Source organism: Citrus clementina, unplaced genomic scaffold (genome assembly GCF_000493195.1).
Source record: "Citrus clementina cultivar Clemenules unplaced genomic scaffold, Citrus_clementina_v1.0 scaffold_1, whole genome shotgun sequence".
In the NCBI taxonomy this organism is placed as follows: domain Eukaryota; kingdom Viridiplantae; phylum Streptophyta; class Magnoliopsida; order Sapindales; family Rutaceae; genus Citrus; species Citrus x clementina.
The window spans coordinates 5,534,533-5,550,149 of NW_006263303.1; the positions used below are offsets into that span (position 1 = coordinate 5,534,533).

General features: G+C 36.5%; 3 protein-coding genes across 3 annotated transcripts; 2 read left to right on the forward strand and 1 right to left on the reverse strand.

Annotated features, from left to right (window-relative positions):
* The first annotated feature begins 899 nt into the window (after positions 1-899).
* On the forward strand, positions 900-3,938 carry LOC18055841 (probable sulfate transporter 3.4). Its single transcript, XM_024178342.1, has 11 exons — positions 900-1,033; positions 1,423-1,594; positions 1,731-1,796; positions 1,890-2,003; positions 2,175-2,291; positions 2,448-2,574; positions 2,663-2,949; positions 3,110-3,300; positions 3,410-3,495; positions 3,581-3,657; positions 3,757-3,938. Exons 1-11 carry the CDS (start codon positions 915-917, stop codon positions 3,898-3,900), a joined length of 1,500 nt encoding a protein of 499 aa, XP_024034110.1. The 5' UTR covers positions 900-914; the 3' UTR covers positions 3,901-3,938.
* A 1,308-nt stretch (positions 3,939-5,246) lies between these two features.
* On the forward strand, positions 5,247-8,467 carry LOC18055842 (probable pre-mRNA-splicing factor ATP-dependent RNA helicase DEAH5). The gene has a single exon (XM_006451042.2). It carries the CDS (start codon positions 5,384-5,386, stop codon positions 8,210-8,212), a length of 2,829 nt encoding a protein of 942 aa, XP_006451105.1. The 5' UTR covers positions 5,247-5,383; the 3' UTR covers positions 8,213-8,467.
* Positions 8,468-10,834: 2,367 nt separating this feature from the next.
* LOC112095462 (glycine-rich cell wall structural protein-like) lies at positions 10,835-11,938 on the reverse strand. Its single transcript, XM_024177411.1, has one exon. It carries the CDS (start codon positions 11,906-11,908, stop codon positions 10,835-10,837), a length of 1,074 nt encoding a protein of 357 aa, XP_024033179.1. The 5' UTR covers positions 11,909-11,938.
* Positions 11,939-15,617: the final 3,679 nt, after the last annotated feature.

Consider the following 15,617-nt stretch of genomic DNA (forward strand, 5'->3'; position numbering starts at 1 on the left):
TATTTCTCTGAAAGACCTGAGCCGTTAAATTGCCCTCTGGCAAAACAAAACTGTTTGTAACTACCACCTTTTTCTCTTATCCCTCTTAATTTGAAATGAACCAAGTCCTCTCTTGTCTTCTTCTTTTTCTATAACCATTGAAGCAAACTTCGTTTTCATTTTTTTGTTCCATTTTTTTTAATGTGGCTGCAACAAAACCTTTGCCGTTTTCGCTGCCAAAATTAAATTATGGGCACAAGCCTCAATCGAGTAGAAGAAGAAGATTATTCTTCGTACACCAATTCATCCGATTTTATCTCAATCTCTTTAGAAGACAACAATAACACGACCACGACCGCGACCAGCACCAGCAAGTCTTCGTCGGAGCTTCACCCTGTTTGCCTGCCACCGCATGTCACCACCTGGCAAAAACTAAATCACAGGCTACGCGAGATTTTCTTTCCAGATGATCCCTTGCACATTTTCAAGGATCAGAGTTGGAGAAGAAAGCTTGTTCTCGCTTTTCAATATGTGTTTCCTATACTTCGATGGGCACCCCATTACAGTCTTTCACTCTTTAGATCCGATCTTATTGCTGGTCTCACCATTGCAAGCCTGGCCATCCCTCAGGTCCAAAGCATGCATGCATTTCTTTTTCTTTTATTTTTCATTATTTATTCGTGTTTCTTCTTTCTCTTTATACAATTTTTTTTTTTAATTTTGGCATTTGCAGGGGATCAGTTATGCTAAACTTGCAAACTTGCAGCCTATAATTGGATTATGTAAGAATAAATGTTTTACCATTTTTTTTTAAATGAAAGAATTATATATTTATATATTTTACAGATTCAAGCTTTGTGCCACCAATAGTATATTCTGTTCTTGGAAGTTCAAGACACATAGGCATTGGCCCGGTCTCAGTAGCATCCTTGGTAATGGGTACAATGCTGGATGGAGAAGTTTCTCATTCAAATAAAAAAGATCTCTATCTCGAACTGGCTTTCACTTCCACTCTTTTTGCCGGTTTATTTCAAGCTTCGTTAGGGATTTTTAGGTATGGACCTGAACCACCTATTATTACATGACATTCAAGTTTAAAGTTTAAAGATTAATATTTGTTCTTTTTTCTCCCCTTAAATTTGAAGGGTTTAGCTTCAGGTAGACCTAATTACAATGACAGACCACCTTACCATATATTGCGGCTTAAGAATTTAAAAACAAAGCAATTGCTTCAAAGTATAGAAAATTGGTCAAAATAGAATGATGGAAAATAAAGTTACAAAGTTTACCTAACAACTAATGGAGATTCCACAGACTCGTGAATATTTATCAAAAAGCTAACATGGATTGATAGTGAAATCACAAATTTTAACTCTTATTATTATTTTTATCTTAAAGTTTTAAAGAATGAAGAGAACTGATTTTGAGATGGACCTTTTGTAGGTTAGGTTTCATAATAGATTTTTTGTCAAAGGCAACTCTGATTGGGTTCATGGCTGGAGCAGCAGTCATTGTGTCCTTACAGCAACTCAAAGGATTACTTGGGATTACTCATTTCACCAGCGACATGGAATTAATTCCTGTTTTGGAGTCTGTTTTCAATAGCATAAAAGAGGTGAGGAACAGAACAAACGCATCCTATCAAGCATACCAAGCAAAATTAATTAAATACACATGCATCATTGTTTAAATGCATGCTTGTGAGTGAAGGAAAGTTTACTATGATAAAGTTTTGCATTTTTTATCTGCAGTGGAAATGGGAAACTATTGTAATGGGCTTCTGTTTTCTAATATTTCTACTGGTAGCCAGATTTATAGTGAGTATATTTCTATTACCAATAAACTCAAGTTTGTCATTTTATTTCGTTTATCTTTAGAAATCATTTGTGATTCTGGACTTAAAAATACAGAGTACGAGAAAACCGAGGCTCTTCTGGGTTTCAGCAGCGGCTCCATTAACATCTGTCATTCTTTCAAGTCTCTTGATCTTTCTTCTAAAATCCAAACTTAAGCACGTTTCAATAGTAAGAAATATGTAGTCCTCCTAGCATTTGCTTTGTTCTTTCATATGAAAATTGATTTGCTTAAGCAACTGATTGCTCAGAGAATTTTTGCTTAAGATTAAATATTTACTCTTTTCTGGGGGGTTAATTTGATATGGTTTCATTTCATGATTCATTGTTGTGCAACAACAGATTGGTCATTTGCCAAAGGGTGTGAACCCAACTTCAGAAAACAAGCTATATTTCCACGGCCCTCATCTACAACTTGCAATCAAAACAGGCATTATAACTGGCATATTATCTCTCACTGTAAGCAGCCTCACGTTAATATTGAAATCATTTTTGACAATAGTGCACGGTAATGCATCAAACATTTGGAATTTTTCCATTTAAACTTCATGTATCATTATAAGGGCTCGGTTTTATTTTCTAAGCGGCTAATGATCATACTTTATTTTATGATAGGAAGGAATTGCCGTAGGAAGAACATTTGCTTCTCTGCACAATTATCAAGTGGATGGAAACAAAGAAATGATTGCAATCGGTTTTATGAATATTGTTGGATGTTGCTTCTCATGCTATGTTACCACAGGCAACTACATTTTAAATGTTCATCATAATTGTACCACAAATGCTAAACATTATAAGTTTATAACCATATATTCTTAAACAACTTTTAGGGTCTTTCTCTCGATCTGCTGTGAACTACAATGCTGGGGCAAAGACTATATTTTCGAATATAGTTATGGCAGCAACGGTGCTTGTAACACTGCTTTTTCTCATGCCACTCTTCCATTACACACCAGACTTTGTCTTAGCAGCAATTATCATAACAGCTGTTGTTGGGCTGGTAGACTACAAGGCTGCATTGCGATTGTGGAAGCTTGATAAGCTTGATTTTGTTGCCTGTTGTTGCTCGTTCTTTGGTGTTCTATTTATCTCTGTGCAAATAGGGCTCGCCATAGCTGTGAGTAAAGTAACATTCTATTCCTTACACATTAGAAGTACTCCATACTGCTTCTCTTAAACATTACAGATGAATCTTCAATTTATAAGTTTTTTAGATAAGTTTCGATTCCATCTATTCCATCACTCAAATAACTGACACTTTTGTTCTGAAAAGTCAGGTTGGAGTTTCCGTGTTCAAGATTATTCTCCACGTGACAAGGCCAAACACAGTGGTTTTGGGGAATATTCCGGGAACTCAGATATTCCGAAGCCTCAATCATTATGAGAACGCAACAAGGGTTCCGTCCTTCCTCATTCTCAGCATTGAATCTCCAATCTTTTTTGCAAACTCATTATATCTCCAAGAAAGGTATGTAATTAGTTTGTCAAGAACTGTGTTTATATATCAACCATCAGATCTTCAAGTAGGTCATAGCCATCTCGTCTCTGAGGATTGCTTACGTTTTGTTTGGTTGCAGGATTTCAAGATGGGTGCGGGGTGAGGAAAACAGGATCCGAGAAAACAATGAGAGGGCCCTGAAATGTGTAATTCTGGACATGACTGGTATATATGCAAATATTTATCCACATCCAATCTCAAGTGTCAAGTAATGAACAAAAGCTAACTTGGCTTCTTTAACAAACTGCAGCTGTGACTGCAATTGATACCAGCGGTATAGATGCCATATCGGAACTTAAAAAGAATATGGACAAAAGATCGCTTCAGGTGAGGAAACAAACTTACTACTGTCAAGACATCTGCTGTTTCCCTGGGAAACATCTTCACTTTTTGTTGTTTTTTTTATGGTCATTCAATTTCTTGTAGCTCGCGCTGGTAAATTTAGTTGGAACAGTAATGGAGAAGCTTCACCAGTCAAAAACTCTTGATTCATTCAGATCAAAAGGACTTTATTTGACTGTTGGGGAAGCAGTTGATGATCTATCATCTTCATGGAAGCACTGGCCTTAGATAAGCTTAGAAAGGTTTTGGTAGTTTGCAAGTAGCCAGAATGTAGCATTTGTAAGTACAGATATTCTAGCATCCTATACATTGTGTATTTCATCACCATAGCTTGATGATAAGAGTTTACGAGAATATATCTCCATTAGCAAAAAATTAGAATTTTCTTTTTCTTTTTCTTCTTATTACTTGTAATTTTGCAAGTTCTTCGACCAATGTTTTGATGATTTTCAAGTGATGATTTGGAAGTTTTGAGGGTTAAATTTTGAGGCTTCAATTTGAATAGCTCCTCTGTTTTACCCATTATGAACATTGCTTGATTTTGATGTTTTCAATTTTCAGCTTATTTAATGTTTTGTTATATTTTTCAGGCTTTGAGACTGAGCATTAATTAATTAATTATTACTTGGGTTAATTTTTGGCAGCACCCAAATGTTTCGACAAATGGCACCGTGCATCCAAGTCTTTTTTGGATGGATCACCGCACGCTAATTCCATCAACAAGCACGTTAATTTACATCATAAAAAGCATAAAATGGCCATTTTGAAAGAGCAAATAAAACACCCCTACTTCGCAATTGATTGTATATATATGTATATAATATACACACACACATATATATTTAGTTCTTCTCTAGTGTAGATGTCCTTATTTTATTTTTATATGGATACACTTTAAAATTTTAGGATTTAAAAGAGTTAATTTTTAACTTTTTAAACCCATGGTTTTATAATTAATTTAAAAATAAATTCTTTTAAACCGCACGGTTTAAAAGTGCGGTTTAAAAATATGTCCGTATTTAAAAAAACGTGAGCGTCTGAGAATATATATATATATATATATATTCAACAACAGTGTTGACGCAAAATATCAAATTATCAGTAAACATTGCAATGATTGCATAGCTGTAGCATCATCTAATGCGACTGCAACACTAAAGAAAATAGTTGATTTTATGTTAAATAACATTTCTTTAGCCAGCTTTAAAGTGTAATGAAATTAAGCTACTTAGTAAATATAATCGGCAATAACTTGGTACTTTTTATTGAAAAAATTGAAATTACAATCCATTCAATCCTATGATATATTCAGATGCCACCGCCACGAGCACTTTAGTAAAAAGAAAAACATTGGGCTCGGTGTCATTTAAGAAACCTCTGGGTGTTGTGGGAAGTTAGCCCTTTTCGCTTTTTTTTTCCCACATTTTTTTTCTCCGGGATTATTTGATTCAAACATTTCAGTCAACACGGCTTGGGCACAAAGTCAAGTCTCGTGGACTCTGAAGTTATTTCCGCGGGCCCGCCAAGCGTGCACCGCAAGCCACCCGAGAGCTATATAAACGTCAGCAGCAGTTGGGCATTCACAAATTTTCATTCTTATTATCTTTGCGATCACGAATTTAGGTACGCCAAAACCCTTCCTCCGAGAAATTTTTCGTTTATTTTATTTGTTTTAAATTTCTTTCTTTTCCGTGCACTAGTTTAACCATCGATGGCCTTAGACAACGGCATTAGAGAACTAACGTATCTTTCCCTGCTATCTAAAATTTGTTCCGAGTTAGAAACTCATCTGGGTTTTATTGACAAAGTATTAGCCGAGTTTATCTCCGAGTCAGGCCGTAATTCTGAAACCGTAGAGATATTTGATGATAAATTGAAAGAATACGGTGCCGATTTGCCTAATTATCTTGTCCGCACGCTGTTTAATGTCATTCATACCATTCTTCATCCCAAACCCAAATTGCAATCAAAGAAAAAGAGTGGTCGTGATCGGAAAACAAATTATAAGGCTGAGTTTGAGAATGATAGAGAAAGAAGTGGGAGATATTGTAAGAGTAATCCGCCGATGTTGAAGGATATGCCGGTGAGTAGGATGGGAGGAGTTTCAGGGGTTTTGGCTTCCAATGAGTACCCTAGGTATGATGAGGAAGAAGAGGAGGGGTTTGCTTCTTGGGCAGAGGGTGATGAGGAAGAACTTGAGATTGAACTGAGTGAGGATCAGCCTGCTTTTCTACAGGGGCAGACCAGGGTTTCTGTGGATTTGTCACCAGTGAAGGTCTTCAAAAATCCTGAGGGGTCATTGAGTCGTACTGCTGCACTCCAATCAGCTCTTACAAAGGAAAGGAGAGAAGTGAGGGAACAACAGCTGAGGACAATGATTGATTCCATACCAAAGGATCTAAATCGTCCTTGGGAGGACCCAATGCCAGAGACTGGTGAGAGGCATCTAGCACAGGAGCTCAGGGGTGTTGGTTTATCTGCTCGTGACATGCCTGAATGGAAGAAGAATGCATACGGGAAAGCATTCACTTTTGGACAAAGGTCAAAGCTCTCCATCCAGGAACAGAGGCGGAGCTTGCCAATTTTCAAATTGAAGAATGAACTAATCCAGGCTGTTCATGATAACCAGGTCCTAATACTCATTGGTGAGACTGGTTCAGGTAAGACAACCCAATTGGCACAGTATCTTGCAGAGGCTGGTTACACTACGAAGGGCAAGATTGGATGTACCCAGCCCCGTAGGGTGGCTGCAACTTCTGTGGCCAAGAGGGTTGCTGAAGAGTTTGGCTGTCGTTTGGGAGAGGAGGTTGGTTATGCCATTCGATTTGAGGATTGTACTGGACCAGATACTGTGATCAAGTACATGACTGATGGGATGTTGCTTAGGGAGATTTTGATTGATGAGAATCTTTCTCAGTATTCTGTCATTATGCTCGATGAAGCTCATGAGAGGACAATCAACACTGATGTTCTTTTTGGGTTACTTAAGCAGCTTGTGAAACGGAGACCTGACCTACGCCTGATTGTCACATCTGCCACGTTGGATGCAGAGAGATTTTCGGGATATTTCTTCAACTGCAACATCTTCAGTATTCCAGGGAGAACATTTCCAGTTGATATAAACTACTCCAGACAGGTGGTAACTGATTATCTAGATTCAGCATTGATCACAGTCTTGCAGATCCACGTCGATGAACCTGAAGGTGATATTCTTCTTTTCTTGACGGGTCAAGAGGAGATAGATTTTGCATGTGAGTCGCTTTGCGAGAAGATTAAAGCCCTGGGTAAAGATGTTCCTGAACTGGTTGTTTTACCAGTTTACAGTGCGCTGCCAAGTGAAATTCAATCAAGAATATTTGAACCTGCCCCTCCAGGGGGGAGGAAAGTGGTTGTGGCCACTAACATTGCTGAGGCTTCTTTGACTATTGATGGGATATTTTATGTTATTGATCCCGGCTTTGCAAAGCAAAATGTCTATAATCCGAAGCAAAGGCTTGATTCACTGGTCATAACTCCAATTTCACAAGCATCAGCCCTGCAACGAGCTGGGCGTGCTGGCCGTACTGGGCCTGGAAAATGTTACCGCTTGTACACAGAGAGTGCATATCGCAGTGAGATGTCCCCTACTACAATTCCAGAAATCCAAAGGATTAATCTTGTACATACTACCCTCACTATGAAGGCTATGGGAATCAATAATCTGCTGTCTTTTGATTTTGTGGATCCTCCATCTCCCCAAGCTCTTATTTCTGCCATGGAGCAATTATACAGTCTTGGAGCTCTGGATGAGGAGGGACTTCTGACTAAATTAGGTAAGAAAATGGCAGAATTTCCCCTAGATCCGCCATTATCAAAGATGCTGCTAGCAAGTGTAGACCTTGGTTGCAGTGATGAGATATTAACGATCATCGCCATGATTCAAACTGGCCATATCTTCACCAGACCCAGGGAAAGACAGGCTAAAGCAGATGAAAAAAGAGCCAGGTTTTTCCAGCCCGAGGGAGATCATTTGACCTTGCTTGCAGTGTATGAGGCTTGGAAAGCCAAGAACTTTTCTTTGCCTTGGTGTGGTGAGAACTTTGTTAACTCTCGATCTTTGAAGAAGGCACAGGATGTGAGAAAGCAACTTCTGGCCATCATGGATAAATATAAGTTGGGCGTTGTCAGTGCTGGAAAAGATTTCCTGAAGATAAGGAAGGCCATTACTTCTGGATTCTTTTTTAATGCAGCTAGAAAGGACCCACAGGAGGGCTATCAGACTCTTGTCGAGAACCAGCCGGTTTATATCCACCCTAGCAGTGCTCTTTTTCAAAGACAGCCTGATTGGGTCATTTACAACGAGTTGGTAATGACAACAAAGGAATACATGCGCGAGGTAATAGCTATAGATCCAAGGTGGCTTGCAGACTTGGCACCAAAATTCTTCAAGGTGGCAGATCCCACGAAAATAAGCAAGCGCAAGCGTCAAGAACGCATTGAACCGCTATATGATAGATATCATGAACCGAATTCTTGGCGGTTGAGTAAAAGGCGTGCATGATGCATGATCTCAGCGTTAACCAACGTTATCTTTGTTAGATTTTGCATTTTGGTACGTTCGCTTGTGAGTGTGTCAGGTTCGATTCTTCTTTCAACAGTTTGTTGATGTGTTTCTATTGGAGGTTGAACTTTATGTACTTTAAATTTGTATCCGGTCTGGACTGATAAATTGATGTTATGCGTGGATATTTGATGGTAATGCAAGTAGTTTAATCATTTGAAATTGACATTGAGAGCATGTTTATAGATTTTGAAATGCATTGTCTTTTATTTTTTATGAGAAGAAATTTAATCGATGATATGCTTATTATCTATGGTCTTGGCTTTGGGATGTTGTTTTGTGTTCGATCAACCTGGCACTAATTGCCTGGTTTTATCAATTTACATCGCTGACATTGGTGGTTTTTGCTTCGCTAAAATTGTTAAGTTGATGGGCTCTATCCAGAGATCAGAATAGTTTATTGAACCACTTGATGACCCTAGAGTTTAAGGGTAAGGGCCTCAAACTCGTGCTAAATGTGAATCTGACAAGAAATGGTGGATTTGGGCGTTTGGGATAATTGCAGATCGGATAGATTTAGTTCAGAATTCTCATTAAAAACGAACTTTCTGCTTGCTGTTTTCGGTAACTGTCTTAAGAAGACTATTTTGCAAAAGTATCCATCCTTATTAAGATACAATAATTTTGTTTTCAAATTTAAGTAATAAGCTTAGATTTCTGTTGTTTGCTTCTAACATTTAACTCCGCCATTCTAACCACGAATGAGAGAAGATCGACATATCTTCAATTGTCAATTTTAGAACTTTCTGTACAATTTTATTGACCGTATTTGCTTGCAAAGCATGTAGTTGTTTGTTTTGGTCAGGCAAAGGAAGTATATGAGGCAAGAAGATTCAACGTTTTGGAATGCCGTTTTGATCTTATTTACCAAAGCACTTCTACTACATGCAAGATTTCGGAAATGCGGTACTTCGGCATGCTGTCTATCTGCATTGGTGATTCGGTTTGTGTTCTATTGACAATATTTTATTGGATTTGATAGCATCATTGATATATAAGACACCCCCTGCTATGCTGATAACCAGAGTGGTAAAAATCGTTAAATCTGCAACTGCTATAATAATAGGTTCAAGATTTGAGATTAACTAGTTGATCTTTATTTTTCACTCCCAAGATGTGAGTATTTTCTCTTCAAAATTCACGATGAAATCGAGTTATTCACGATGAAATTGAGTTAAGTGATTAAAATTTGAGATTGTGTTAATTTTTTTTTTCATGGGTGATTAAGTTCAATTGTGTGTTCTTGACTTTGATTATTTTCTTGTTGAATTAAATATTTTAGAGATTCATGAGATTTTCTTGGTTGACATGAAAAGTTGATTACAAATGAACTAGTGTAGTTTGTATTTTCAAAGTTGAAACACGAAAGATTAAAGTGAATCGAGAGTTTATATTTTCGAAATTTAGTTCTTTATTGATGCATTTAAAGGATTTTAAGTGAAGAATCAATTTTTGATCTTGGATTATAAATTTATTAAGAGTTAAATGTGACTGAAATTTTTTAAGAGTTAATGTGATCGATATTTTTTTGGAAATAAAGTGGGCTATTATTTAGCTTGTTTTTCTTGAAATTGGTTCTTCTCATTCATGTTTGTTAAGTTAAAAGTGTGATTTTTTTTTTTAAAAATACCGAAAATCAAAAGTCAACTAATATATTTACAATTAGAGATTTATTAGGACTATATGGTTGTAACTGAGGGTAGCAATTAGATGTAGTTATTTGTGCTAAGTTGATTGATGAGTGCATGAGTTCAGGTGTTTCAGTAATTGGCTAAGAATCTTGCAGTTTTCTTGTAGCTTGTACTGGCAGTGGTAAATTTAGATTGAACAGTAATGGAGAAGCTCCAAAAACTTTTGATTCGTTCAGATCAGATGGGCTTTATTTGACATTAGGGGAAGCAGCTGATGATCTATCATCTTCGTGGAAGCAGGGGGCCTCAAGCAGCACTTCGATAAGTTTTTGGCAGTTTGTAACTGTTAAGAACCTGAATGTAGCATCATCTATAACTTTAGAGCTGATCTTTGGTTGGGAGGAGAGAAAGAAGGGAAGGAAATTAATTTAAATGTTATTTTTATTATTTATTGAATAAAATATATAAAATTTAATTTTTATTAAAATTAAATATCTGTTAATAATATAGAATTTAAATTTTACATTAAGTAGTGAAAATTTTAAAATTTTCTTATATTAAAAATTAAAAATTTTAAAATTATCTTTCAATTTTTTAATTTGTTTAATGTTATTAATAATTATTATTTATAATGATTGAGATAGTTTATATCCAAGTCATGACTTGGAAGTTTTGAGGGTTGAATAGTGAAGGATTCAATTTTCTCCCATGCAACTCTGTTACATTAATTTTGCCAAATTAAAAAGAAAAAAAGGGGAAAAAGATCACTATACACAAAGGTATTTTGAAATGCTCAAACATCATTACGTACAATTACTTACAAACAATTAGAATGAGATGACTGATGAGCCTTTATTTTCAACAAACAATTAGGATGAGATAAACCATTAAAAAGGGCAACAGAGCAAGGAGATAATAATGAAGAATTCCTTCATGGTTTCTTCAAATTATTAATGTTCAATGAACGGCCACCAATTGGGCCGCCGCCGCCACCACCACCAAATCCAGTTCCTCCACCAAACCCACTACCACCACCAACACCTCCACCACCTCCGTATCCCCCTCCTCCGCCTGCCCCTCCACCAGCTCCAAAGCCTCCTCCAGCCCCCTTGCCAAAACCTCCTCCAGCGCCACCACCACCACCTCCACCTATTCCACCACCACCTCCTTTGCCAATACCACCACCACCTCCACCTATTCCACCACCACCTCCTTTGCCAATACCACCACCAAAGCCACCATCACTACCACCCCCACCAGCTCCACCAAATCCACCACCAGCACCGCCCCCAACTCCTCCTCCGGCACCTCCACCACCACCAATCCCTTTGCCAAAGCCTCCCCCAGCACCACCTCCTCCACCAATACCGCCTCCCACTCCTTTTCCAGCACCTCCAGCACCTCCACCACCTCCACCACCTATTCCTCCTCCAGCACCACTTCCACCACCAATTCCTCCTCCCCCTCCACCAGCTCCTGCACCGCCACCACCCCCAATTCCTTTGCCAATGCCTCCACCAGCACCTCCGCCTCCTCCAATGCCACCGCCTCCACCATGATGGTTCTTCTTATCCTTTTTCTTGTGGTGCTCACCGGTGCCACCGCCACCACCAATTCCACCTCCACCTCCTATCCCTCCACCTCCACCAGCACCACCTCCAATGCCACCACCACCACCTCCTCCAACACCGCCGCCGCCACCCTTTCCAACACAATCAGGCTTTCCAGCAATGCCAGGGTTTCCAGTACCAAAGCTGAAACCTACTCCCTTTCCAAAACTAAAAGAATGCCCAAAACCCAGTCCCTCCTTTCCTCCACCAAAGCCACCGGCAAGACCTCCAAGTCCTCCAAAGCCGCCAGGGTTACCATCAAAGAAAAGTTCTGGTTTCTTCACCTGCGCTTCCTTATTCTCTTCTAATTTCCTACCCTGCACGCACTCACAGCTCACAACTAAAGCAACCATCAAAACCACCCAAACAGACTTTCCCGCCATATTATATCCCATTAATTACTCGCACTATACAATTAAAGCAAACACTACTACTGCTTGTGAGTGCCATGTTATTCTCTCATGCGTATTTATAGAAGAGCTTGTACCCGCTGTGTCCCAAAATATTCATTAATTAATTACTACAAAAATAAAAATAAAAATAAAAAAATAGAAGGCATAAAACGTAGTTGGTTGTTGGGACATTATGTTTTTTTAACTGCTTTCTCGATGCTTAGCCTTGTAGCAGCCATCCAGCTCGAGTGCATGTCCATTTACGTGATTGCTTCACTTGCATTCATAACCTCACCGTGATTCCGATCTTCTTTTTACTCTCTCTCTTCTTAATAATTAACTGTTACTTGCAGACAACACACTCATCACATTTAAGATTAACAGTTAGTAGAGCAAATTCTTTTGCATGCATAAGGTGCATGTAATTAACACCGATCAACTTCAAGCATGCGTACGGTACGTGCGTTGCATGGGGAAAAGGAGAGAGGCCGATAAGTTTTGACTCGTCATTGAACGGCGATAAATCAAACTTAATTAAGTGGTCCTTCAATCAGCTAGATATATAATTAACCCTTGCAGCACCGGCACCTCTATTGCATGTAGCCCCGATGCAATTAAACTGGGAACTTTGAATGAAGATTTAATACTCCATGCACAGTTAATTTGAAGATTTAATACTCCATGCGCAGTTAATGTGGCCACGTGGATTTAATAATAACGCAATTAAATTTGGCTACTGTTGAATATGGTTGACAGATGGGATAATGCATCCAAAATAAATTGATATGAATTTGTTAGGAGGTTCACCATATACAACTGTAGTTAATGAAAGTGATAATAATTAATAATCCCGACAACACAAATTAATCTAACTAGAAAAGCATGGAGAATCAAGTAACAAAATAATTTATAAACCATAAAGAATGAAAATCCTCAGATGTCTTTTTCATAATAGTAAATATCTAGTAATTGACACTACTAGATATTGTTAATTGTTTCTACAATAGTAACATTATTATAGTGTTAATTGCAAAATAATGTTAATTTTGACTTAACACTAGAATAAGTACTATATACTTTTACAGCTATTTTATCGCCATTGTATCAGATACTTTTGATCAAATATCAATACTCTAGGTATAATATAACTACAAATCCGACTTTAACTGTTTCTACTAATTTATATATATTATTTCTTTTTGCTGTTTGATATTAAATTCAATTACTAATTTATAGTAGATCAATGATAAATGCGACACCCAACTTGTTCATGTTGTGAAAAACTTCCCGTAATTCTTCATTAACTACAATAGTGACATTATTCATCAAAATGAGTTTTCGTGGGGGAAAAATCGGGTGAATTTCACCATTAATCTAAGCGCAATGAGCAAATTGTACAACCATACATGCTTTGCAGCCACAAATATTTTGAACAAGTGAACGTTATCGTCGATCATTACATAACTAGCCCAACAGCAGCAACAGCTCATTTTATAGGAGAATGAGCTGCGATGAAAGGGTCAAAAAGAAAACGGGTTGGTCCGTGGTCTAGCTAGGTAACCAGAGATCATGGACTATAGACCAGCACCACTAACAGACCATAGACCAAGCAGGCAAGCACTAAGGGCGGCAATCACTATAAGAATAGCTGAGAGTAGGGGTCGGTAGAAACCAAACCGGAGCTGAAAAATAACCAGTTCAGTTCGGTTTTTTGGACTTCGATTCGGTTTTATTTATTTATTTATTTTTTTGAAGAAAACCAAATAGTTAGTCAGGTGTAAAACTAAATATTCTGGCTCGGTTTTCGGTTCTAAATTTTAAATGTGAAAAGTGAATCGAAAAATCGAATAAATTCATTTTAAATTAAACAAATGTCGCGTGGCATTACTTGACGGGTGAGAATATATTAATATTATAGATATATACCCACCGTAACATTAATGTGTGTGTGTATTTGTTATTAACTGACTAGCCCTAAATGCAGGACCAACCCTTCATTTCTCATTTTCTCACCCAAATCGTAACCTCCAAATCTAATCCTCTCACTCATAAATGATAGGGGTAGGGATGGCAATGGGGCAGATATGAGTTAGATTTACTCTGCTCCAGATTTAGATCCATAATAAAAATCAAGATCTGTATCTACTCCAGATCCGTCATGAATTTATATTTTTCGCTCCATATCCATATCCAAAAAAGAAATAAATATCTATATCTGCTTCAAATCCGAAAAAAAAATAAAATTAAAATCTGCTCTAAATTTGTCATGAATTCTAAAACTCATCAATTAAAAAGTAATAATTTTCAGAATGAAAATTGAAGGCTAAAATGTATTGATAACAAATAAATTATATAATTTTTCTCAAAAATATAATAAATATTGCAGCTTATACTTTTACACCAAAACAACAAATAAGATAATAAAATATCCTTTAAAAGTAATTGCAGGAGTAAGATCAATCTAATATTCTATTGTCTCATTCATCATTCTAATATCCATGACACACCCACCCTCATTCCTATAACATTAGATAATGACATATAAATTAAATATGATTTATATTCAATCATTTATTATTTTTATTATGACTATATTTGACTAAATATATGAATAACTATATTCCTTAAAAATTATTTGGCCAATATAATAAAATAAATTGACAGGTTGTATTACTTAGCTTGCAATTTGAATATTGCATGCACATGCTTTAGGGTTGGCTGACCTTTAAATTTACAAAACTAACCTTTAAGTTTTAAGAGTTTAAATGCATGGTAAATACCACTAATATGCTATAAATAAAATTAATATTAGTATAATTGCACAATTGTTAAGAAACTTTTAAAATAAAATTAAATTAAAAGATGGGTGGATATGGATATGGATTTAGATATTAAGATAGATCCAGACCTGCTCCATATCCGTCTTAGATCTGCACATCAATATCCAAATCCGATCCAAATTCATTTTAAACCGACCCAAATCCAATCCGATTGGATTTGGATCACGTGGATCTTGGGTCAGATCCAATCTATTGCCATCCCTAGATAGGGGTGTTCGCGGATCATAATTTATAGATTGGATATCAATGCATATCCGATCCACGATTTTGTAAATTATAAATTTTTAATCCAATTCAATTCACAGATTAGTGAAATTCAATTCAAATTCAATCCATACGTCTGCGGATCGAATGCGGATTTGACCCAATTCATATCCAATCCATCATTTTGTGAATTGGTTTGCAGACTAAATTTTTTTTAATTATGTCCTATTTACGAACTAACTAAATAAAAAAATTAATATCAAACTAATTTTATTACCGATCAAATTTAAAATTAAATAAGATTTAAATAAATTAATTATTTAAATAAAGTTAAAAAAATACATTCAAAATTTTAAAATATAATACACAAAAAAACTTATTTGTTTATATCAATTTATAGAAAATAACTACTTAAAAACTATATTTTTTATTTAATTAATTTTATTTTATGTTATATCGGATAAGATATAATATGGTGTTAACATAACTATATTTTAACTTATTTATTTATTAATAAGTATAATGCCATGTTTACAAATATTTTTTGTGGATTTGCGGATTTTTGCGGATTTACAGAAGTAAATCCATATCTAATTCACCGATTGCGGATTTTTAAATTTTCAATCCAATCTAATCCACCAATACATGGATTGAATTTTTACGGGTCC

Excerpts from the sequence above, each read along its gene's own strand:
- LOC18055841 (XM_024178342.1), top strand. The coding sequence starts at position 915 with ATGGGTACAATGCTGGATGGAGAAGTTTCTCATTCAAATAAAAAAGAT. Across the intron at positions 1,034-1,422 it reads GCTTCGTTAGGGATTTTTAG|GTTAGGTTTCATAATAGATT; the intron begins GTATGGACCTGA and ends GACCTTTTGTAG. Across the intron at positions 2,292-2,447 it reads CTGGCATATTATCTCTCACT|GAAGGAATTGCCGTAGGAAG; the intron begins GTAAGCAGCCTC and ends ATTTTATGATAG.
- LOC18055842 (XM_006451042.2), top strand. The coding sequence starts at position 5,384 with ATGGCCTTAGACAACGGCATTAGAGAACTAACGTATCTTTCCCTGCTA.
- LOC112095462 (XM_024177411.1), bottom strand. The coding sequence starts at position 11,908 with ATGGGATATAATATGGCGGGAAAGTCTGTTTGGGTGGTTTTGATGGTT.